The sequence below is a fragment of the Rhamphochromis longiceps genome, linkage group LG3 (assembly GCF_057381845.1).
Source record: "Rhamphochromis longiceps isolate RC_006_pf linkage group LG3, R_longiceps_female_GT1.1, whole genome shotgun sequence".
NCBI classification, from domain to species: domain Eukaryota; kingdom Metazoa; phylum Chordata; class Actinopteri; order Cichliformes; family Cichlidae; genus Rhamphochromis; species Rhamphochromis longiceps.
In genome coordinates, this window is record NC_140559.1 from 9484618 (window position 1) to 9509514 (window position 24897).

A 24897-nucleotide genomic window follows, 5' to 3' on the forward strand; every position below is an offset into this window, starting at 1 on the left:
GCAAAAGTAACATGACGAAACTCTGTTCAGACAGTGAATGGACTGATTCTTATACAGCACTTTTTTACTCACCCATATTACTCAAAGTGCTCTATACAACATGTCACATTCACCCAATCAGGCCAAATGTGGCATGCCATCACATAAACAGTGCCATCTTACCATGCCAGAAGTCAGCCAGCAGTGCCGGCTTGACACCAGATCCAGGCAAGACCCGTCTGCTATGTGGGATGACTTGTTCTTTTGGCATTTTAGTTGTGGATTATGTTTGGACTGTGTCTCTTGCCCTTTCAGTATTGTTTCCTTGTGCTTCTAAGTGTCCCTTTGTTTCTTTTTAGGTTATGTAGTATGGGTTAGAGATATTTTGTATGTTGTTTTTGTTTAATAAATCCGCCTTTTGGATTATTCCCTGATGTGCCTGAGTTCTGTTATTTAGTGTCACTTTGAAAGGACACACATCCAGCATTGACATATAATTGTTCTTTCAATTTTTGATAAAGATTACAGTGAATTGAGATGTAACTTGGCCCAGAGGTACAGTAGGACGCCCAGAGTAAGAAAGTGTTGAAAGTTGGACCTCAACTATTATGGATGATTTTTAATGAATTTTTGAAATTTCCATAATTGTAGTGTATTGGCTGTATTGAATTGCATATAAATGTCCTTTAATTTCTGAGGAATTTTACAGTGAATCTGGATGAAACCTGGCACACAGGTACAGTAGGTGTCCCTGAGGAGGAATGTGTTGAAAGTTGGACATCAACTACTCAGGATGATTTTTAATGAATTTTTGAAAATTGACATAATTCTATTGTATTGACTGTATTGAATTAAATATAAGTTTCCTTTAATTTCTGAGGAATTCTACAGTAACTCTGGATGAAACTTGGCACACAGGTACAGTAGGTGTCCCAGAGGAGGGATGTGTTGAAAGTTGGACATCAACTACTCAGGATGATTTTTAAGGAATTTTTGAAAATTGACACAATTGTAGTGCATTGGCTGTATTAGATTGAATAAATGTTTCCATTAATTTCTGAGGAATTCTACAGTAAATCTGGATGAAACCTGGCACACAGGTACAGTAGGTGTCCCAGAGAAGGAATTTGTTGAAAGTTGGACATCAACTACTCAGGATGATTTTTAAGGAATTTTTGAAAATTGACATAATTCTATTGTATTGACTGTATTGAATTGAATATAAGTTTCCTTTAATTTCTGAGGAATTCTACAGTAAATCTGGATTAAACTTGGCACACAGGTACAGTAGTTGTCCCAGAGAAGGGATGTGTTGAAAGTTGGACATCAACTACTCAGGATGATTTTTAATGAATTTTTGAAAATTGACACATTTGTAGTGCATTGGCTGTATTAGATTGAATAAATGTTTCCATTAATTTCTGAGGAATTCTACAGTAAATCTGGATGAAACCTGGCACACAGGTACAGTAGGTGTCCCAGAGAAGGAATCTGTTGAAAGTTGGACATCAACTACTCAGGATGATTTTTAATGAATTTTTGAAAATTGACACATTTGTAGTGCATTGGCTGTATTAGATTGAATAAATATTTCCATTAATTTCTGAGGAATTCTACAGTAAATCTGGATGAAACTTGGCACACAGGTACAGTAGGTGTCCTAGAGGAGGGATGTGTTGAAAGTTGGACATCAACTACTCAGGATGATTTTTCATGAATTTTTGAAAATTGACATAATTAAATTGTATTGGCTGACTGCATTGGATACAAGTACCCTTTAATTTCTGAGGAATTCTACAGTAAATCTGGATGAAAATTGGCACACAGGTACAGTAGGTGTCCCAGAGGAGGGATGTGTTGAAAGTTGGACCTCAACTATTCAGGATGACTTTTAATGAATTTTTGAAATAAACATAATTGTAGTGCATTGACTGTATTGCACTGAATATGAGTTTACTGTGATTTCTGAGTAATATTACAGTAAATCTGGGTAAAAACTGGCCCAGAGGTAAAGTAGGTGTCCGAGAAGAGGATTGTGTTGAAAGCTTGGCATCAACTTTTAAGAATGATTTTTAATGAATTTTTGAATATGCAACCAGACTGTCACGATGGCTGTATTGAGCTGTTCCATTGTAATTTGTGTGCGCGCGTGCGTGTGACTGTTCACGCGCGTGCGTGTGTGCGCGAGTCTAGGCTTTCAATCAGGATATAAAGCGAAAAGGCGCTACCGTAAAGACTGGTGTAAAAGCGCAAGGAAATTTATGCGGCGGATAGGAGGCGGCTGGCTTGACCGCGGCTCACAAATGACGGCTCACTTTACCGCAGTACTCGTCTGTGGTGTTCCCCGGTCACAGACCCACAAGATTCATCAAAGAGGGATTCCACAAAATTGCAGGTAGCAGGATGAACAAAACTTAATTCATGATGTGGTGATACTTGAACTACTTAAATTTTACATTTATTCTCACGGTTCCCAGGCGTGATTGGCTGTACAGATGGCACTCACATTCCAATCATTGCTCCTTCAGTAAATGAAGGAGACTATGTGAACAGGAAGTCTTTCCACAGCATTAATGTACAGGTACATAGTTCCCTGTAGCATTTCAAACTAACAAATTATTTCATTATAGTAAGGGATGCTAATTTGTGTTCTCTGCACTGTGAAGATCATATGTGATGCTGCCAACATTATCACAAATGTGGAAGCCAAGTGGCCAGGCTCTGTGAGCGGTGGTGGTGGAGGACCCCCACCTGTTTTTCGGGCCTCCGCTGTCACGGGCTGAAAGCAGGGACTCAAGCGCAGAGCAGGTTGTTGTCTCAAAACACAATTTATTTACACACCCATGCAATAATATATACAGTGACGGGAAATTCAGGGTTCCAGGGGATTAGGGGAAGGCTCTCTCTCTCTCACGCTCGCTCACGTCCTCACACACGTTCGTACCGCGGGGAGGTCACAGGTCCGGGAAGATAAGCTGGAACAGGGAAAGGGAGATATCACTCACAAATCACGAAGGCATAAAGGTGTAAGACCACGGGAGCTGGAAAGGTAGACTAACGTCAGTAGCGCAATCATCCCGCGATGAGAGGATCTGTGACCCAGCCTCAAATAGAAGACGGATAATCAGCTGATCGCCAACAGCTGTGAGAGCCAAGGGCGGGAGCCAGCTGTGAGCTCCGCCCAGGCAGAGAGATAGGGGGAGAAAGAGAAAAAAAACACAAGTGTAGCCTTGTGAGGCCGGCTGGGCAGGCACGGGGACCATGACATCCGCTCTTTTTCTAGTGGCTATAACAGGTCACATTTGAGCATACAGAGTAAGCAAATATGTACTTGTAATGTGCTCAGATAATTTCAATAAGTGCTTACAGAAAGAAAATTAATGTAGCCTCTAACTGCAATTGATTTACATCGGACAAACAGACCAAGCACTATGGGTCATAATACAATTACACCTTACCTGTTTGGACTATATTTTTATATTTCATTTTTACTTGCTGCCAGGCACGTTTTGGGGCCTGTTGGGTTGCACCTGCGCTCACATCACATCACAAAATAAAATGTATAAAATAAAAAATGAAATATAATAAATAACATGTTAAATGGGTGGAAATCCCTAGATCAATGTTTATATTAACACTCACGCATTGACTCTGTCGGCTATGTTTTGCCATGCATGCTCCCTTTTTTTGCAGCTGAGGCTGTGTTACTTTTTTTCTGCAAAATTTGCATGTTATCGGCATATGCTGCCATCAGAATTTCGGCCTCAAGCGCTGTAAAATACATTGACCGCGCCTTCTTTCCCTCCGTCTCCATGGTGACTCGCTTAATCTGTGCTCCACTAATCAGGGCTTTATGTATCCTCGTGCGCGCGCTTAACTTGGGGTTAAAGCAACTCCGCGTTGATTGAACTACTTGTTATCAGCCTTTCTGAAACCGAATATTCCGAGTTGGACAGTTCGGGGTTACTCAACCCTGAGTATCGTTTTTCACTCTGAGTTTTCTAAACCGGCTTCCTGAAACAGGGCCCAGGTTAGGTTTAGGCTGTTATTGTGCTTCAGGCTGAAATATGAGGAGTAAGGAGTGGGGCTGGTTAGCCCTCATGACCCTCACCATAACACATACGTCACAGGACAGTGTTTACCACAGAAACTCCATGAAATGATCAATGAGAACTTTAGAAACCTGTCAGTGTGATGCTTCCAGTACAACAGCACCTCTGAGTGTGTGTGTTTGCCTCTCAGACTAACTCCACCCTGACATCAAGAAGATGGAGGAAAAGGATGGAGCAGGATCTGCAGCATCCAGCTGTGTGTCTGTGAGGAGTGACTGCTCCAAAGATCAACCTCCAGACTTCAGTAATGAACCTGCAGCAACAATGTAAGAGAGCTGCTGACTCATTTATTCAGTGTAAATAATGATTTTTGATGCAATGGGAGAAGAAAAATGACAAAAACAGTTTTAAAAATAAGGATTAAAATATTACAAACTATGTTTTTGAGTTTCCTGATGTAGCACAAAAATATATGAACATAACTGTATATAGGACAGATATTTACGGTTCTTTTAGGCAGCACCAAAAAACAAAAAGACTGTTTTTAAGCTGTCTGAGGTAGTGAGTCAACATGTCACACTGGGTCAAAGGTCAGGGAGTAAAAGTGTGTTTTAAAGAGCAACATGTCAAAGGGTATTATTGTAAACTTTAACAAAAGACTGTTATGTGACAAAGAGTAAGAACATTATTTTTATGAGTTTCAGATTGTTCATCATGTCTGTAATTTAACATTTCCATTTTTTCCTTCCTGTCTCATGAAGCTGTTACATTTATTGTGTGGAGATCAGGGAAATATTTTACTGTTACTGTCATAACCATTATCATTACCATTGCATTAATCATCATTTCATCAAAGCATTTATTGATGCTGTTGGTATTACGTTAAAACTTGTTTTACAGGTGTTATCATAATCCTATATTAACCTTTATTCCAGGTGCAGTTATAACTATTTTTATACACATCTTGCAGTTTGTGCTTTTAAAGAGTTTAAGCTCAGTCTGATAATTGATGGTCAGAAGCTTCGTCTGGCGCGATGTCGCGATGCCGATCTATTGTGCAAAGTGACTTAGAGGAATGGAAGGATTGCCTACACGCTTACAAAACACACATGATACAAGTATTGATTATTATCTTTTATTCGTTTATATCCTTTTTATTGAGCTTTGAGCATTTGATTAAAGCATTTATTCAATATATTACACATATAGTTTCAGTTAAATTGTTACACATATGAGAGTCTGGGTGTGAGCTTTAGTAGGCGAGAGGTGAGACAGAGTGCAATTGAGGTCGAGACATCCACACACACACACACACACACACACACACACACACACACACACACACACACACACACACACACCGTAGGTAAGAGTTCAGACATATTTTGCTTGTAACTGCATTTTGTGCCTGCATAAGTGATAGTTTGTTGCAGGACGTGCGTCTGATGTTCCAGGGATAAGTGAAAGCAAGACGAGCTACAGGAAGCACCTGGCGTGGAGACGGAGACGATGTTCTTTTCAAACTGTGTCAAAAGTTGTCAACAGAACATTTGTGTTTTTAACTCATGCAAGTATCTGCTCTGACGCAAGAGGGGGCGTAATAATACCCTGATGTTATAAAAGCAACTGCTTGTGTACTTTTGGGCGGAGATCGACGCTGATTGTGTAACGGTGTTCATCTCCCTACGCATGTGTTCATTAAAATCATCGTTTGACCTAATTCTTCTGGACCTTCGTTGTTTTGTTCTCATCCTCAATATTCTGAATACGCGACAATTGTTTTTCTTTTAGGATCAATAAGAGGCCAGAATCTCCTGGACCTGAACCCAGCTGTGTTTCCTTAAAGAGCAACGACTCGAAGGATGTTGGTGTTTACTTTAAAGGCTGTTCTTCTGCTGCTGAGAGGTAATGTGTGTCTAGATGTTGTTCCTGACTCTGTATTTTTGAATAAATCCTCATGTTTAATATCAGCTCAGCTCTTTTTCACACACATTTCTATGTTGGTGTGTGAAGCGGTGTGTGTTGGAGTGTTTCCACAAACACAGCAGTCAGAGTGGAAAGAGTGGATGTTGTAGGAGGTGTTTGTGTAGTGAAGAGGCTGAGTGCCTGTAGGACTCCAGCTGCTCCAGCAGGTGTCTCCTTTGTGCTTTGCTTCAAACACAGTGTAGGGAGGAGCTTCCACTCAGGTCTTTCAGGTGTTGCTGGATGGAGGAGGACAAATAGTTTTTCCCTTCAGTGACACTTCAGCAGCTCAATGTTCTGGGAGATGTTTGTCTTTATGAAGGTTTATGGATTCTTGTTCTTACTTTGGTTAAACTGAGCAATACATTTTCCATCTAACATTTAAAGTAAATTTCCAGGTGAATAAAAGATCTGCAGCTGCAGCCTCTGTGATGTTTCACAGTCTGAAAGTAACAAATTCAACCAGAGTTCAAACAAAGGCTTAATATACGTGTGTGTTTGATATAATGCCAACAAGTACAAACAGGTGTTCTTACAGGTCTTAATCACAGAGGTCTGATAAGTCTGGTGACTTTCACACTCAGCAATTTTGCTGCCTTTTATTTTATATTGGCCTTTTTAAAGCCCTTCAAAGTCTCCCACATTCATACAGAGCTTTTAACACCAAACTCCTTTACAGTCCTTCTCCTCTCACACACGATCACACGACTGATTTGTCTGCAGCAGCTGTGTTACTGCTAGTATTTTATTATGTGTGTAATCTCCTCATATTGTTCCTGTGGTTTAGTTTGACTTCCTTCTGCAAACTCAGCTGCTCTGTTGCTGATACACGTCTCCATGAATATGATTGATCAGATGCTGCCAACACCATGTGTTTCATGTGAGCGCTCAGCTGAAACCCTGGGTTGACTTATCGAGTTAATAACAAGCTTCACGTGACTGTGAATGCTAAAGTGAATCCAGATAAAGGAAAGAGACCCTGCTAATGTTGGACTCACTTCTTAGTGTAGATCCCAGGAGGAAGTTCAACATAGCCATTCTTTGTGCTAGCTCGACCAAACCTGAGACCACAGTGCAGGATAATGATCATCATCTGTCTCTGTCAAGGACATTTAAAATCCACAAATAACAAAAATAATTATATTTGATCATTAAAAATATGTTTTCAATTAAAAAAGCATGAGCACACTGGTGGATTACAGAAACATGAAAACTCGTTAACAGTAAAGTTAATTTAGGCGTAAGATTTTATCATTGATTTTAAAGTCTCTGCTGCAGAGAGGTGAGCTGTTAGTAACAAGAACTCTCTGATTTAAATGATTTTGATGTTTCCTGGTTTCTAAAATGCATCTCTGTAGCAGAGCAGTGTCTCCAAGGACACACAGGCTCAGCTGTAACTGTCAGTTTATCTGGTTTAAGACACATTTGGACTCAATTGGCTGTTTTTAACTATGTATTTTAATCAGAGGTGTAAATTCAGACCTCACACATCTGGATCCTAAACTATGATAGAAACAGCTGCTAGCAGTGGGTAGTTTGACTTTGATACGCTGCTCTAGAAAGCAAACAAAGGTTTGTGCAGCTCCTCTTCAGAAAAGTGTTCAGAGAGCAGCTGCTGTATTAGACAAAGGCTCGTCATGTGAGCCCAGATGTGTGTAACAGCTGGATGAAGGAGAACCATCACAGGCACATCTCCATCCCGCCTTTATTAATGAACTTCCTGTTGCTTGCAGATGACAGGAACACAAAGTGTTTGTGCCACGTGATGCTGCAGGATTTGTTAACGTGTCCATGATGGTAACATCTCCTCGTCTAACTGCAAACACATGAGCGCTCCTAACGGCAGCTATCACAGCCACACAGGCAGACTGTGTCTCACTGTTGCATTCAGGGACATTTGTTTTCCTGTAAAAAGCTGAACTCTAATCTAAGAGGACTGTTACTGACAGGAAACAGCTGCATTATCTGCAGTCTGTGTGACCACAGCTGCTTCAATCACTTTATCAGAGAATTGATCATTGAATAAAACATGTTTGTGTCTGCAGAGGTCAGAGGTCACAGTCTGCAGGATCCAGCTGTCCGTCTGTGAGGAGTGACTGGTCCAAAGTTTACCCTCCACACTTCAGTGCTGAACCTGGACCAGTGAGGTCAGAGACCTGTGATGACTCCTTTACATGTTTGTGTTTTCCTGGATAAATATGACCAAAGATTCATTAAAAAGGTAAAAATCTTAGACTTTGTCCTGTAGCGCTGTGTGGCAGGCAGGATTGGACCCAAACACAACAGGATGAAGTCAAAGAGGCAACTTTATTTCAGCTGTGAACATGCAAACAGCAGAAATAAGGAAACACAACTGTAGGTTTGCAGTGAATGAAGCCTCAGCTCGACGCTCCACTTTGTCCCTCTTTTCCTTCTCCAAACAGCCACATCAGGAGTCTCTGATGGAGTTTTAAAATATTTCATTACAAATGTCCAAAGATGGGTTCAGGATACCTGAATCCACAGTTATTAAAGCTAAAATAGTTCACAGGGTTTGGACTTTGTTAGGTGACGAGAGAACATCAAAGTGTTTTTTATCTTTAAACAGTATTTTTATCACTTCAGTTGCTCTCACAGCCCTGTTTGTTATTTTAGTAAGTAAGTAAGTAAAGTTTATTTATTAAGCACTTTTCATAGACAGGTAGTCACAAAGTGCTGCACACAGAGATTAAAATAAACAGTACGATAAATAGCAAAATGCACAATATACACAATATAGAGTTTAAATGTAAATTAAAAGTATAAAAATGTAAACAGCATTGGTCAACAGAAAGCTTGTTTAAACAGTAAAGTTTTTAACTGTTTTTTAAAGGATCCCACAGAGTCAACCAAACGTAGTTGTAGAGGTAGACTGTTCCACAGCCTTGGTGCCACAGACTGAAAGGCTCCGCCCCCTTTCGTCTTCAGACGTGTTCTGGGAGCAACCAACAAACTCTGAGTCTGTGAGCGGAGACAGCGAGCAGCAGTGTATTTAGTGAGAAGCTTGGATAAATAATCTGGGGCCATTTAGTGCTCTGTACGTTAAAACAATCATTTAAAACGAATTCTAAAATCTATTGGGAGCCAATGTAAAGAACATAAAATAGGAGTGATGTGAGCTCGCTGGGTAGAGCGAGTTAGTAGAGTGGGTGCTGCGTTTTGTACAGCTTGGAGGCGAGAAAGAGATGATTTATCCAAGCTGGTAAACAGGGAATTACAATAATCTAAACGCGATGACACAAATGCATGGACAATTTTTTCCAGTTCAGCTAAGGAGACCATATGTCGCAGTTTAGAAATATTCCTTAAATGAAAGAAACAGGAACGAGACAGAGACTTTACATGTGAGTCAAGGCCCAAAGAAGAGTCAAATATTATTCCAAGATTTCGAATATTTGGCTTAATTGTTAGAAAGCCAATCAGAGATTTGAGTTAAAGCCTGGACTAGGGTGGACAGCCTATCCAGCTGATGAGGCTTAACCAGAGCTCTTATGTTTCACTCAGTGCTCCCACCAAACACCTTGGAGGACACATTAGTGTGATTTAGATTTCATTGCTGTAAACACCAGTCACACAAGCTAACCCATGGAGGCAGCAGCAGGCTTTGTGTTTGGTAAAGTCTGCTGGCTTAAACTAAGAGAGTTTAGTTTGTTAGCACAAAGAGCTGTCAGCTAAAGCCCCGAATGCACTTTGAATACAGACAAACTGAGAAAAACACTTTAAATACAGCAAACAGTCAAACTGACCACATGTTTTTCTGCTGATCATCCACAGCAGTACGTTTAGCATTCATGCTAGCAGCAGGCTATGACTGTTAGGGTTGCCAACCGTCCCTTAAAAAACGGAATCGTCCCGTATTTAGAAACAAAAGCACACGTCCCGTATTGAGCTAATAAGGGACGCACTTTGATCATCATGAGCCATCATGAGCCAGCCAGAGAGACACAGAGTTTATACTAGAAGAGAAACCTGCTCATCTTCATCATGTTTGTTTAAATAGAGAAAATCAGAACTCTCTGTGTGTCAGACCACGGCTCTACACGGACACTTCTAAGCTGCTTCAGAGTGAACTGACCCAGATAATCTGCACACAGCAGCTGTAAAACAGTGAAAGTCATAACTGTGTCTCTCTGATGGAAAGCTTTTATTGTGAAGTCAGGAAGTCTGCAGGAAGTGTTGAGTTTGTATTCATCGCTCAGTGTTTAATGAGACAGGCAGACAGGAAGAGCAGCTCATTAGTGTTGATGAAATCAAAGGAACTGTGAGGAACTGCAGTTTGGTCACATCTGGATGTTTTTCACTGACAGTAAATGTTTTTAGTGATGAAGAAATGTGTTCACAGAGAGAGGAAGAGGAGTGGTGTTTGTGAGGAGGAGCAGCCGTCCTGCTGTGCTTTGTGTCAGGACGTCCTGAAGGATCCAGTCTCTACCAGCTGTGGACACTGGTTCTGCAGACAGTGCATCTCCTCATACTGGGACCAGTCTGCTTCACCAGGAGACTCCTCCTGTCCCCAGTGTGGAGAAAGATCCAGAAGCAGAGCTGGACTGCAGACAGCCAGTCAGAGCAGCTGTGTACAAAGTAAGACTGAACATCTGTCTGCTGATGGACTCATTTCTGAAAACTGGACTTCTTGTGTTGTTCAGACATTGAAGAGTTTTCTTTCTCTTTAGTCTCATTGTTTTTCTTTCTTTCAGCAGATGTTGGTCTGCAGGAGGTTTTAGATGAACATAAGATCAGTCTGAAGAGGAGATGTGAACGTGTGACTGAAGGAAGTGATGAAACAGGAAGTAGAACCCTCCTCAACACCATCTACACTGAGCTCTACATCACAGAGGGACAGAGTGAAGAGGTTCATACCCAACATGAGGTGAGGCAGCTGGAGACAGCTTCCAAGATGGACGCCCTCCATGACGCTCCAATCAGGTGCCAGGACATCTTTAAAGCCTTACCTGACCAACAGAGACCCATCAGAGTGGTTCTGACCAACAGCGTGGCTGGTGTTGGAAAAACCTTCTCAGTGCAGAAGTTCACTCTGGACTGGGCAGAGGGCTTGGAGAACCAACATGTCAGTGTGGTGGTTCTGCTTTCATTCAGGGAGCTGAACCTGATCAGAGATGAGCAGTACAGTCTTCTGGAGCTGCTCCATGTTTTCCATCCAACATTACAGAAGGTCACAGCAGAGAAGCTGGCTGTCTCTCAGCTTCTGTTCATCTTTGACGGCCTGGATGAAAGCAGACTTTCATTGGATTTCACCAACAGGAAGCTGCTGTCTGATGTCACACAGAAGTCATCAGTCAGCCAGCTGCTGACAAACCTCATCCAGGGGAATTTGCTTCCCTCGGCTCTCGTCTGGATAACTTCCCGACCCGCAGCAGCCAATCAGATCCCTCCTACATGTGTTGACAGGCTAACAGAAGTACGAGGCTTCACTGTCGCCCAGAAGGAGGAGTACTTCAGGAGGAGATTCAGTGATGAAGAGCTGTCCAGCAGAATCATCTCCCACATGAAGACATCCAGGAGCCTCCACATCATGTGTAGTATCCCAGTCTTCTGCTGGATCACTGCTACAGTTCTGGAGCACATGTTGACTACAGAGCAGAGAGGAGAACTGCCCAAGACCCTGACTGACATGTACTCACACTTCCTGCTGGTTCAGACAAAGAGGAAGAAGAACAAGTACCATGAGGGACATGAGACGAGTCCACAGGAGCTGACGGAGGCTGACAGGGAAGTTCTTCTGAAGCTGGGGAGGCTGGCGTTTGAACATCTGGAGAAAGGAAACATCATGTTCTACCAAGAAGACCTGGAGCAGTGTGGTCTGGATGTGACAGAGGCCTCGGTGTACTCAGGAGTTTGTACAGAGATCTTCAAAAGAGAGTGTGTGATCTTCCAGAAACCAGTCTACTGCTTTGTTCATCTGAGCATTCAGGAGTTTCTGGCTGCTGTCTACATGTTCCACTGTTTCACCAACAGGAAGACAAAGGTGCTGAAGAACTTCTTGGGACAAAAATACAACGAGTCCTCTGTGGATGATTTCCTGAACAGAGCCATGTATAAATCCCTCCAGAGTAAAAATGGCCACCTGGACCTGTTTGTGCGCTTCCTTCATGGCCTCTGTCTGGAGTCCAACCAGAGACTCTTAGTAGGTCTGCTGGGTCAGACAGAGATCAGTCCAGCAACCATCCAGAGTGTCATCAACAACCTGAAGGAGATGAACAGTTATGGAATCTCTCCTGACAGAAGCATCAACATCTTCCACTGTCTGATGGAGATGAACCACCTCTCATTATTTCAGGAGATCCAAGAGTTCCTGAAGTCAGAGAACAGATCAGAGAATAAACTCTCTGAGATCCAGTGCTCAGCTCTGGCCTTCATGCTGCAGATGTCAGAGGAGGTTCTGGATGAGTTGGACCTGCAGAAGTACAAAACATCAGAGCGGGGACAACAGAGACTGATTCCAGCTGTGAGGAACTGCAGAAAGGCTGGGTGAGTCCAGATGTGATCACTAACATCATTGATCAGTGTAGGTTAGTAGTTTAATTTTGAAAATAAAATCAGATTGTAAGCACAAAGTGTTTGTGTCCGTACGCTGCAACCTTCCACACCATTCCTTTATTGTACAGACTCAGCAGCAGCTCCATGGATCCCAAATCCAAGAGTGGAGAACAGATTTGAAGTGTGTCACATGCAGTCACAGCTGTTTCCACCATGTTTCCACTGATATTAATCCTGTTCAATGACACGTTTCATATCAGTGAATATGTTCTTTAGGACGTCCACTGACATGTTTAAGTGTCCTGCTGGAAATCACTCAAATCATCCATGAAATCCATGAAAAATCCTTTTAGTGTTTCTAACTTCACCCTCTGTCCTCTCTCTCTCTCCATCCTCCTCACTGCTTCTTTCACTGATAATCACACAAACATCGTATTCAGCTACAAAATAACACAATAATATCATCTGATGATCATTATTATAAGAGCAGGATCCATATTTGATATCAGAGTAACACACTGCTTGGTTATGTGCAGTCATCATCAGTGACTGTGGGTCAAACAGAAGCTCTCTGATTGGTTGCTGACCTTGGTCACCTGTCCACTCTCACCTGTTTGTGTTTGCTCTCTCTTTGCTGTCTCCATCCTCTCTCTCCTTTCTCTCCCTCTCTGTCTTTGTATGTCACTCAGGTCCAATGGAAACAGTGACATTTACAAACCAATCAAAGACAAACTGATCCATGTCAGGTTATAACAATATTCAAAGTGAATACAGGCTGCTGATGGACACAGACAGGTAACATCATTTTGACTTGCTGTCACCTGGATCTGGACTCATAAACACTGAAGCCCTGAACAGGAATACAAATCATTTTCTGCCAACTAGCGACACACCAGCAGATAATGGCTCAGAAAGCTCAAATGAGCCAATCATTTCTGTGTTTAGTTCCCCTGAAATCAGATCTGATATCAGCAGCTCTGAGTTCATTCATCATTATTGTCCAGTGATGAGATTTCTGCTCCGTTTGGTAACAGTCAGCAGGTTTTTCCTGCGTGTGGACGTGAACAGTCGTACCTGACAGCAGGTAGCAAACAGAGATCATCTTTCCAGCTGGAACTCTTCACTGAGCTGAACTCATTCAAAATGTTCTGGAGTCAAAACAGGAAACAGTCCAAATGTGTGTCTTCACTCTGACTCTGGATCAGATCTCAGTGACAGACTGTGGACATTATGGAAGCCTAAATGTGACACCATCTTCCTCCTTCATCTGCAGATTAAAGCCAAACAAAGATTCTCATTAAAAGTCTGCAGGTCTGAGAGAGACTCAATCGTTGTGTCATGTCAAACACAGTAAGAGGAGCTGAAGCACAGATGTGAAGAGCAGATTCATCAGATTATGACCTCACTCTGTTTTGTCTTCATATACATTCAGTCTGTGTTTATAATGCAGATTTTCTGCTTTTATAATAACACATTTTATATTTTCTATCATCACAGACTGACTCGGTGTGGACTCTCAGAGTCTCACTGTGAAGTTGTGACCTCAGCTCTGAAGTCCAACCCCTCCCATCTGACAGAGCTGGATATGAGTTGGAGCAAGCTGCAGGATTCAGGTGTGAAGCTTCTGTGTGCTGGACTGGAGAGTCCAAACTGTCGACTGGAGACTCTGAGGTGAGTTCACTGACTGCAGCTGTTGTAGTTTTTATATATTTCAGGTCTTTGATTGATGTTTGAAACTTTCTTTAGTTCCTAAATGTTCAGGATGTGTCTGAAGACAAATGTGAAGAAGTTTGAGTGCTTTCAGAAATGTTGTCTTTCCAAACGACTGAACAACAGTTTTTCCTTTTGGCTCCAAACAGAAGTGACAGACTTGAGCAGGGTTCATTTAAAGGCTGACAGAAGTGGAGTGGTGACGGGGAGATGTTTGACAGGACAGTGTTTCAGCCTCCACAGGTTCATGTTGTGCTCCATCAGTCAGTGAAGATGAAGTCAGTGCTGATGAGGCTGTAGAGTGTGTGAGGGATGTGAATGAGGATGATGAAGATCTGATGATAGCAGATAAAAACAGGCTGCAGAGACTTTGAGCCATACAGGGCACACAGTGTGTGTACAGAACAGCTGAAATCATTATGGAGGCCTCACTGGGATATGGAAGCATCACAGTACAGCTTCAGTGAAGCATTAAAGTCTCTGATATGAGATGAGAAATGAAGCAGCCAGAGCTTTTTCATGAGTGGAAATCCACTGTGACTGTGAGCTGCTGCTACAGCCTCCAGATTAGCCAGCAGCTCATCCTGCTCAACATTTCCTCACCAACTTTAATGGAAGTGTGATGTTTTCAGCTGGAGTGATGGTCAGGGTGGCCTCCCTCTCCTCTTCTTCTCCTCTTCCTCTTTCATTTGTAAAGCCACTTCTGCTGCTTTCATTCATTTGGAAGTCCTGTAGCTGAGTTTGGGAGAGACTAACAGCCTCGGCAGCAGAGGGGAGAAAGGCTGTAACACCACCACTTTACTCTGTTCTACCTGTCACATCATTTTATCAGGAAACAAATATGCTCATGTTTTTACTATGTTTGTCTTGAAGATGTAAGAAGATCACATGGTGCTTTTTATTATTGTGTTGGTTTGTTTCCTGTCTCTTGGATGGAGCCCAGCTGTGCGTGGCCCCTGGGCCTGTGGTCAGAGTGTGTGCTGGATAATCCGGCCCAGGATGAGGCCAAACTAACATGGGATGAAATGTCTGTCACATAATTGAGCTTAGTGTAGTTTCATTTCTGCACAATTTCAAAACAACCAAAACTTTGTTCTGTCTTTTCTATGTTATACTGTAGACTTTCTTTGATACTGTGTCCAAAAGGAGCAGCTTTTACTTTGAAGGGGAGGCGTCTCTGTTTCCTCTTCAGGTTGGATGATGGAAGCAAATGAGTGTGTGATGTTCTTTCAGTGTTGCACTTTGTAGACGCTCCCTGAGCACTGGTCTCACAGCCAGCTGCACATAGAGACCAGTGTTGTTAGTCCAGGTCAGAAGATGACTTGTTGCAATGAAAATGAGCTTGTAGTTTGTGTGCTTTAATAATGTGACTGGAAAAAGGTGTTGGACTTCAAATATGTCCATTTCTTTCACACTTCACCTTTAAAAGTGAAGCCTTGTGGTTCCTGGAAGGAAAAACACGACTTTTTCAAGTCTTTGTCCTGTTTTTATGATAAATGTACGACTTTAATGTGAAACATTCAGAGTTTTTTCTCTTGTTGTGTTTGTTTGAAGCTGCTTCCTGTTGGCTTCAGCTGTTTGGAGTTTCCATTTTCTAAACTTCTACATTCTGAACCTTCTTCAGCTCTGAACAGATGATGAAACACTGAATGATTTCAAGCTCACACTTTGTCTAATAAACTTACATCTTTCATTCTTTATGCAGATTGATGGACTGTGATTTGTCAGAGATCAGCTGTGATTATCTGGCAGCAGCACTGAAGTCCAACCCCTCCCATCTGAGAGAGCTGGACCTGAGTACTGAGTCCTGGTGGTTGACTAACAAGAAAAAGCTGCAGGATTCAGGAGTGAAGCATCTGTGTGGTTTCCTGGAGAGTCCAGGATGTGGACTTGAAACTCTGAGGTCAGTCAGCATGTTTTAGTTGTGCTGAGATGAATATGATGTGAAAGTTGTGCTGACACTAAACTGCAGACATCAGGCTGATATTATACTGATCCACACTGAGGATCTTCATGGTAAAGTCTGTTTTTTTCTTCTCTGGTTTAGTCCATTGACTGCAGCAGAACAATGTTCACATTTCAAACTTTCAAAGAAGAAGAAAAATCCTCCACTGGATAATTCACTGTGAAACTCTCAAACTCTTCATTCCACCTTAAAGTCTGACACTGAAATCCAAAGCAAAATGTGCGTTTGCTTTACAGACAGCAGTCCAACACAAACATACACACATCATCCAAAACACAGTCCAACATCCAAATCTCCTCCACTGCCAGCATGAATGATGGGAAAGAGAAGGAGGAACACTCTGACATTCAGGGTTAGAATGAGTTTCATGAAGCAGACTGTGAAGATCAAAGCTGCATTAGAAAGCTTACATGAATGAATGAGAGGACAGAAGTGGACAGAGATCATCTGAAGCACTTCAAAGGCTTTAAATCAGCACATTTCTCTTTATTCTTTATCAACTCTGTTAGTTTCTCTCAGTTTTCTGTGGAATGAAGCTAACAGCAGGCTAATAAGATGCTGACCAATAGGTTTCTATTAAAGGTTGTAATTTGTATATGAAAAAGTGCTTTGGCTCAGCAGGGATCAGCTTACAGGTAGAATACAGCTGCTGGATGGGATTAGCATGTCATAGCTATCTACCAAACTGCTAACTGGGGGATTTCAGGCCATCTATGGATCATTTTTGCTAACTGTTTATTCAGCTTAGGCTCACAGGGCTGCAGCCTGTGCCCTAGCTGTCATAGGGCAAGAGGCGTGGTCCACCTGCACAGGTGAGCAGTCCATCACAGGGCCAACAGAGAGAGACAGAGAAGCACTCTCTCACATCCACACCTACAGCCAATTTAGAAGCACCAATGAACCTAAGCAGCATTTCATTGGACTGTGGGAGAACATCCAACCTCCACAGAAAGGCCAACAAGCTTCAACCTACAACCTTCTTGCTTTAAGGCACTAGTGCGAACCACTTTTCCCCATTTCAGCCCAAATCCTGCATCTTCCTGTTTCTGACTCCAGGCCAGCTCCACTAACACTTTCTAATCAGACACTGCCACCTAGTGGAGGAAGTCTTAGTCCCATTTGAAGCTTCAGATTACAGTTAGTTCCTTTACAAAGAGGTGGAGGTGGTGGGGCCACAGCACCATCATCACTGAGTGCCATAGGACACGTAACCTTTGTTTCCATATGCTGGGAACTTCCTGTTGTTCCAAGGAGGACTGGAAAATGTGTGAAAATCTCCCAGTCAGTTCCTCACAGCACACTTCAATCATTTCCCTCCCACAGCATCAGGACCAGGGCTTTTTCTCTCTTTGCTCCCACTAAGAGATTTCCACACAAACACCTCATCAGTGGGACTCTCAGAGCTACCAGCCCTTTGCTACAATCACAAAGCTCTTCATTGAAATCAATGATATCATAGCTGGAATCAAATGAGTCCAAGTCTTCTGCTGATTCAGCATCACATTCATCTTTGCTCCTTGTTCTGCATCCCCACCATGGACTTCATTCCTTTCCAAGCCAGCCTTGGGTGTCCTTTATTCAGCTCATCCTCTGCTTTACTTTTACACCTGATTTTAGCTGCTTTATCTCTCTTTCAACAAGTTTCTGTGCCTCAATCTTTTTCTTCTCTCCCTCATAACAAGACAGCTTCTTCTGCCTGAGAACATGTTGGAGTGATTTACTAATCCAGGGCTGCTTATTGGGGAAAATACTTCCTGTTTCCAAAGTAATCCCCAATTTTCCCAGAAAGAAATGTAAGTAGAAATCGATGATCTAAGTGAGAACATGAGCCTTTAAAAAGTCCCAGTGGGTGCAGTCAAAGCAGTCCCTCAGTCCCAGTATAGAGTCTTTGGTCCAGCCTGGAACAACTGTGTGCCCAGTTTGAGCTCTCTTCAGTCCTGTGACCTGACAGACCCAGAGGGGCCATCACATCACATTTAGAAGCTCCCCTAATGGAGCCACAACACATGTCCAACACTTAGTCTGTCTTGTTGGACCAACTGGAAGAAATGATTCAACAGTTTCCTGTTTGAAGCTGCTTCCTGTTGGCTTCAGCTGTTTGGAGTTTCCATTTTCTAAACTTCTACATTCTGAACCTTCTTCAGCTCTGAACAGATGATGAAACACTGAATGATTTCAAGCTCACACTTTGTCTAATAAACTTACATCTTTCATTCTTTATACAGATTGAGGGACTGTGGTTTGTCAGAGATCAGCTGTGATTATCTGGCAGCAGCACTGAAGTCCAACCCCTCCCATCTGAGAGAGCTGGACCTGTACGGAAACAACCTGAAGGATCCAGATGTGAAGCAGCTGTCTGATCTTCAGCAGAGTCCAGACTACAGACTGGAGACTCTGAGGTCAGTAGAGTGATGGAGTGAGTGGGTGGTGCTGTCAGCAGTATTGTACTAAACACAGTCAGTATAAAACAAAGATCCAGTGTTTCCTGTAAAGCTGCAGCTTCTCAGTGAAGCTGTGAGAGGAGAACGGTGACAGGCTTCAGGATTGGACACAAACACTTCCTGTTTCTGACCTTTATGGTCACCATAGTAACGGCTGACACGCTCTGATCAAACGCTGTCAACAGCCAATCAGCTCTCTGAACAAAGCAGCACGCAGACCAATGACTGCATTCATTTCCAAGTTTAAAGCAGTGAAGAACACAGTCTGTAGGTGAGGAAGAATTTAGTGAGAGCAGATGTTTGGATGGAATTCCTCCAGTTAACAGCTGGAACCGTCCATCTGGATTGTTGGGCTTGTTGTTGGGGTTCCTACAGAGCTCAGAGTGGACACACCAAGGTTCTTCTAATGAATGAAAGTCCAAACTCAAACTAGGAGGGAAAAACATTTTTATCAACTTCAATAAAAATCCAAAGATTAGAAAAAGTGAAGCAACAATGAGTCCTAGTACAGTCCCAGCACTGAAGTCCCTGCTGCTCTTTATACTGGATGTGCTGCATCACTGACTGACAGCTGATGAAGAGTCTCTGGAAACACTCGTTTATCTCCTCTGCTCTTCCTTCTTCTCTCTGCAGGTGGAGGCGATGATGGTAAACAGGACGGTGTGTGTGCTGAGAGAGGAGGAGCTGTGTCCTGATGATCCAGAGAGGTTGAAGCAGCAGCAGCTTGTGTGTAGAGACGCTCTGACTGGGCCATGTTACTGGGAGGTGGAGAGGAGAGCTTCATCCAGCAGTGACTGACAGAGGAATGAGAAGAAGTGCAGATGACTGTCAGTGCTGCAGAGTGAACTGCTCTGAGAACAGCTCCACTGTCAGACACAATGTAGAGTCCAGCATCATCCCTGTGTGTCCCTCTGGATCTGACAGAGGATCATCAGTGTATCTGGACTGCTCTGCTGCTGCTCTGTCCTTCTACAGTCTCTGCACAGTCTCTGTCTGACTCTGGCTTCAGACCCTCCTGGATCAAACTCACCTGGAAAGACTTTCAAACATCACTCAATAGATTTGAATACAGAATATATTTGATATATACTGTAGATGTACTGTAGAGTTGCAGTTTGTCACTTGTAAATACAGTCTGTGAGCAGCTGTGAGCTGAAAGATCTTTCTAGAAACACGAAATGTTTTCACTCTTCTGTTGCTTTTTCATATATTTCCACAACATTAATATTGATCCCACCTGTCTCACCTGTTTCATGCTTTTATACATAATAACAGGACACGTGTGATCTGAGTGCTGCTGTGGTTGCTGTGCTGCACGTCTTCATTTAGATAACAGAGACATCTAGTGGTTCAGAGGGAGAACTGCAGGAGGTGGAGCTGTGTTTTAGCATGGAAAACTTTTTATCTTTTAGGCGCAGATACAAATATGACAAGTATCAGTGTGAGATACAAAAGGTCACATCAGTCAGCAGAGGGAACAGTGATTACACAGCAATGTAAGAATAGAAACATAACAGTGAATCTGGACATGTATACAGATGGAAGCAAACAAACAGGATGTAACACTACATTAAAGCCACAAATGGGAAGAAAACAAAGCCAAAGGAAAATATATTTGATCTCAGGAATCCAAATCAGATGCTTTAGAGCAGGGGTCGGCAACCCTGGGCACGCGTGTCACAGCTGGCACGTGAAGGGTTAACTGATGGCACGACCATAGCTGGACTGGCCATCGGGCATACTGATGATGTTTTTTCATTTTTATGGGCCGATGATGTTTTTTTATGATTATTATTGTTTTTGTAACGGTATAAACGATGGAAGGTGGTGGATTGGCCGGATGCTGGTCGATGTGTAAAAAAAACTCAGTTGTTTGATGGTGGCTATCAGGGGCGATTCTAGGGTCAGAGCTTTGGGGGTGTTGAGCACCCAGAGAGCTGCCCATCCAGGCAAGGTAAACTTTAGTTGTCACGATGAGATGTTATCAGATTATTCTGTTATCATATGTTACCTTATATATGTAATCAAAGTAGTTGAATTAAGCTAACTGCTGTAGGTCATATATTATCCTTTAGTTTAGATGATGTGCTGTGTATGTAGTTTAGTTCTCATGATACTTTTGAGTTAACAGAACATATTCACATATTAGTTTATTAGATAAGTGTGCATCACTCTGTATCCTTGATCTGCTGTGAATGTGTTACACTGTTTTCTTGACATGCTTTATTGTTGAATCATAAAAATAAGATTGTTCAGGAGACTCTGCGTCTAGGGCAGAAGAGCTAAACTACATTCCATACCCCCACCTTTGTAGGAAGACAGGGAGCCGAGGTCATAACTTAGGCGATGTAACAGAGAAAGAATGTGATGTTTGGGCTTTTACGACTAGGTGGGGGCCACTAGAGGGTATAAGAAGCTGTGTAAACCGTCACCATTTTGAGACTTGCTGTGACCCTCTTCAGGCATGTCTCCCCATCATGATGGTTCTAAATGCTCTTTGTGTTGAATTGTATGGAAATAAATGATTGTTGATTGAGCATTTATACACCGAGTATTGTCCTTCCTTCAGCCCAAAGATTCAAAGAATTGGGAGATTTCAACAACTTGGTGCCGTATGACCCGGATCTTTGGTGTGCTGAGGAGGTGCAGATTTGGCCTCTGGTGAGATCGTGAGGCGAGGTGAACAGAGGACCGGTCCAAAAATAAAAAGGTAAGCACAGCCTGTTGTATTATAAATACCAAATGTGCATATTGGGCTTTCCAAATTAATCTGTTCACTGAGTTACACGTATTTTCACATAAAATTTGTCGGTGTCTGGTTTTTGGCGCAAGATACGAACAACATAAGTTGAGGCTGAATTCCAGTGTGTTAAATAAACTGCTTCTACCGAGAAACTAATAACATACTACATTGGACTAGTTGCAGCCCACTTTACCTTCCACATTTAATTTTGTCGAAGACTGGCTTCTGTAGCAATAATACATTAGAATCTCTTGGAGACGCGGCCATAAGTCCAGTACATTGAGTAGAGGTTTTGAAGTTTGTTATGATGTCGGTTTGAGTCTTCGTTGATGTGGCCATGAAATTAGTATAGAATTAAGGAAAAGCAGCTGCTGGCTTACGGTGCGGTTGAACGCTGGCAACGTGTAAAAGCAAAACACGTCCGTAGGTTTTGGTTTATGATACGGTCGTGTTCCGGTGGTGCAGCCGTGAGTACAGCAGCGATTGGTGCTGATTTCAGTACATTGAATAGAGGTTTGACGGTGATTTGTGGTGTCGGTTTTTGCCTCGAGGGCTGCGGTCATAAATAATAAGTAAAATTTTACTTGCCATGAAATAAAGGTAAAGCAGAACCTGGTTTATGGTGTCGGTTTTGAGCCTCGGGGACGAGTGTCACTTTTATGATGCGATTTTGCCCCGTGGTGGCGGTCATAAGCGCAGAGAAAGGGGTATTTTGGTCTATGGTGCAGTGGTGCTTTAAAGGGTTCTAACAGTTGAGCTCAGAGGTTTCTGTGCAAATTTCTGCTGATGAAAAGCGCTCTCTGTGTGTCTCACTGTGGGTGAGTGTGTGCGAAGCTGCGAAGCGCGCTCTGGGTGCTGTTTTGTGTGTAAAGCGCGCTCTGGGTACTGTTTTGAGTGTGAGTGAGGCACGCTCTGAGTGTGCTTTCTGTGAGTGTGAAGCGTGAAACACAGTGACGGTTGATGTGTTTGAATAGGAGGACATTAGTGCGAAGAAAATGCTTTAAGATCAAAGGTTGACGCCTAGTGTACCTGTGGAAACTAATTTTGTTCATGGTTTGGCAACCCTCCTGTCTGTAGACGTACAGGCAGATTAAGTGCCGAGGTGGCGACTTGGGAACTTAGGACTCCCGCATTAGCTACGGAAATAACACTGGAACGGCCGTGTAACCACGGGTTCACATTTATTCCGGACTAGAACAAGACACATTTTGCCAACAAAGGTTGAGTCTAGATTAGTAAAGAAATAAAAAGGTTAAATTCCTCGTTTCAGTGGTTAAAATTGTTGTGTGCCTGTCCCCTGACGAGTGTGAAATTAAATAAAGAGGGAATTTGGAGCCACATAGAGATAGACGGGCATAATTGGGTGTATTACTCTGTGGTGTAATAAAAAAATAAAAATAAAAAGAGAGATAGTAAGAGGTGTGTAGTGGAGAATTATGGAGGAGTACAGAGAGGAATGTGTTGAGAGACTGGCGTGGAGTCTGCGCTGTAAAAGGTAGGCGTGTTGCCTGCTTATCTGTTTAACAGTGATGAAAATGAAATTAAACAAATCTCTTAGTGTGTTAATACAGGAAGCTGCGGACCTGGACCAACTGCCCCCACAAGCACAGCGGCCGAAGCAAAATTATAGGTAATGGGAGCCACACCCAGCAAGAATCAGCAGCTGTGAAACAGACAGCAGCGAGGAGAGAATTAGAGGAGAAATTAAGAGAAGTTTTAACACATAAAATTGGGGCCAACGGACTTGTGGAGGTTGGGAAGGCGTCCGGAGCATTACAACAAAAAGGTGAAACAAAAACACACACAAGCAGAGAAAGCTGAAAGAAAGGCTCCTTTTAAGGTAACGCCTAGTTTGAGAAAAGATAAAATTAACCTGCCTGCCTACAAATGCACACACATGCAATGAAGAAACAGCTTACACTCATGAACACGTGAAGATTTTCCAGCAAGGCTAAAGCAGCGAAACTTAACATACACCTGTTGTTAAAGGATAAATACATTACTGACAAAGAAACTCTCTGGGTTGCAGGACAACAATTTAACTTCAAAGAAAAAGACACTGGTCTGACCAACCAGTGATGACATGACAAATTTAGGGGTTAAAAGATTCAAATTGTGACATGTTTTCTGCTGATTGATTGATACAAGTGATTACTGAATGAAAGAAAAATTTCTTTTTGGGCTTTTAAACATGACCTTAAGAATTTTAACAGGTGCATGTTGTCCTGTCAACTTGGTGGGTTAGGAGTTGATTATATCGGGAGAGAAAAAACAAAAAAAGGGGGAGAGAAGGCTGACACAGGGCCTGGTCCCGGTGTTTCTCCCGTCTCGTTGTAATACAGCCAACACAACATCATTTTCCTGTTCGTTTGCTTTTGTTTTGTTTTTGTTTTTTCTCTTTATGTTTAATTACAGGCTGCTTTGCCGGCCCTGAAAGCCGAGGCGGACTGGACTCCTGCTCTCCCCTATACGTGACACTGACCAAATGCTGCAACAGCTGGACCCACAACAACAACCTGAAAAAGTCAACAGTGCTGCAGGAATGTGATCTCATGCAGCAGAGACGGAGAGCACTAAACCTAAGGCCCGTTTCACTACACGGGGGAAAATTCTCAGACTGCGTCAGCTGACAGAGCTGTGACGAGACGCCCGCCAAGCCCGAAGGAAAAGTAAGGCCGAGCAAAAGAATGCTGACCTTGATAATGCTGCATTTACACTGTGCAAGACAGTGATGGACCAACACGGAGGATCGGGCAGCAAAAAGGGCGTGACCGAGACAGGAGGAGTAACTGAGGACAGAAGGCACCTCAGAATGGACAAAAAACACAGGAGAAGATGCAGGTTTCACCTGCGGTGAGCATGGACACTGGAGAAAGGACTCCCCCAATTGGGGTCAGAACCAGGACGGACTGAACTTTGAGCAGCAGCAGCAGCAATGGTCGCAAACAAACTGAAAAGGAGGAGGGCAGGACCCCAGGGCATGCTTCAGGCAGTGGTTTACCCAGAACACCAGAACAGGAAAGTGATGAACACACACACACACACACACACACACACACACACACACACACACACACACACACACACACACACACACACACACACACACACACACACGTCTACAAACACACAGATTCAGAATGAAGTGAAATACACACATGAATACATTTGCACTCGTTGATTGAGTGAGAAATGACGCACACACACATACACGCTGATGCAATGAAGAATGCTTTGCTAACAAAGCATTCCGATAGTCATTTCAATTCTGGCTCTTGTCCTGCAATTAGCCAGATTATATCGCTGCTGTGGGCCCGGTTCAGGGTCAGGGTAAGGGGTAAGCAAATAGGGTAAACATGGATACCCCCCCTATCACCAAGCAAGTAGCCAGTGAACTCTCCTAAGACAGAAGGATACACTTCAGTTCAAATGTCCCTGAAGCAATTGGTCTTTATATATTTTAAAGTATTCTCAACTCACCATGTCCAAATTTTGTGCTCAGTGTACATTCACGGAATATTTGTGAGTCAT

The 24897-nt window shown here is 42.7% G+C and overlaps 1 protein-coding gene across 3 annotated transcripts; it reads left to right on the forward strand.

Moving 5' to 3' along the window:
* The first annotated feature begins 4227 nt into the window (after positions 1-4227).
* LOC146672835 (protein NLRC3-like) lies at positions 4228-20448 on the forward strand. Of its 3 annotated transcripts, XM_085388899.1 has the most exons (9): positions 4228-4357; positions 5823-5936; positions 8039-8140; positions 10354-10589; positions 10706-12497; positions 14004-14177; positions 15922-16119; positions 18408-18581; positions 19257-20448. In XM_085388899.1, the coding sequence occupies exons 1-9, from the start codon at positions 4248-4250 to the stop codon at positions 19267-19269; spliced, it is 2913 nt and encodes a 970-aa protein (XP_085245025.1). In that variant the 5' UTR covers positions 4228-4247; the 3' UTR covers positions 19270-20448. The 3 variants fall into 3 exon arrangements, with proteins under 3 accessions (XP_085245025.1, XP_085245042.1, XP_085245035.1); XM_085388916.1 differs by lacking the exon at positions 15922-16119; XM_085388909.1 differs by lacking the exons at positions 18408-18581; positions 19257-20448 and having other exon boundaries at positions 15922-16193.
* Positions 20449-24897: the final 4449 nt, after the last annotated feature.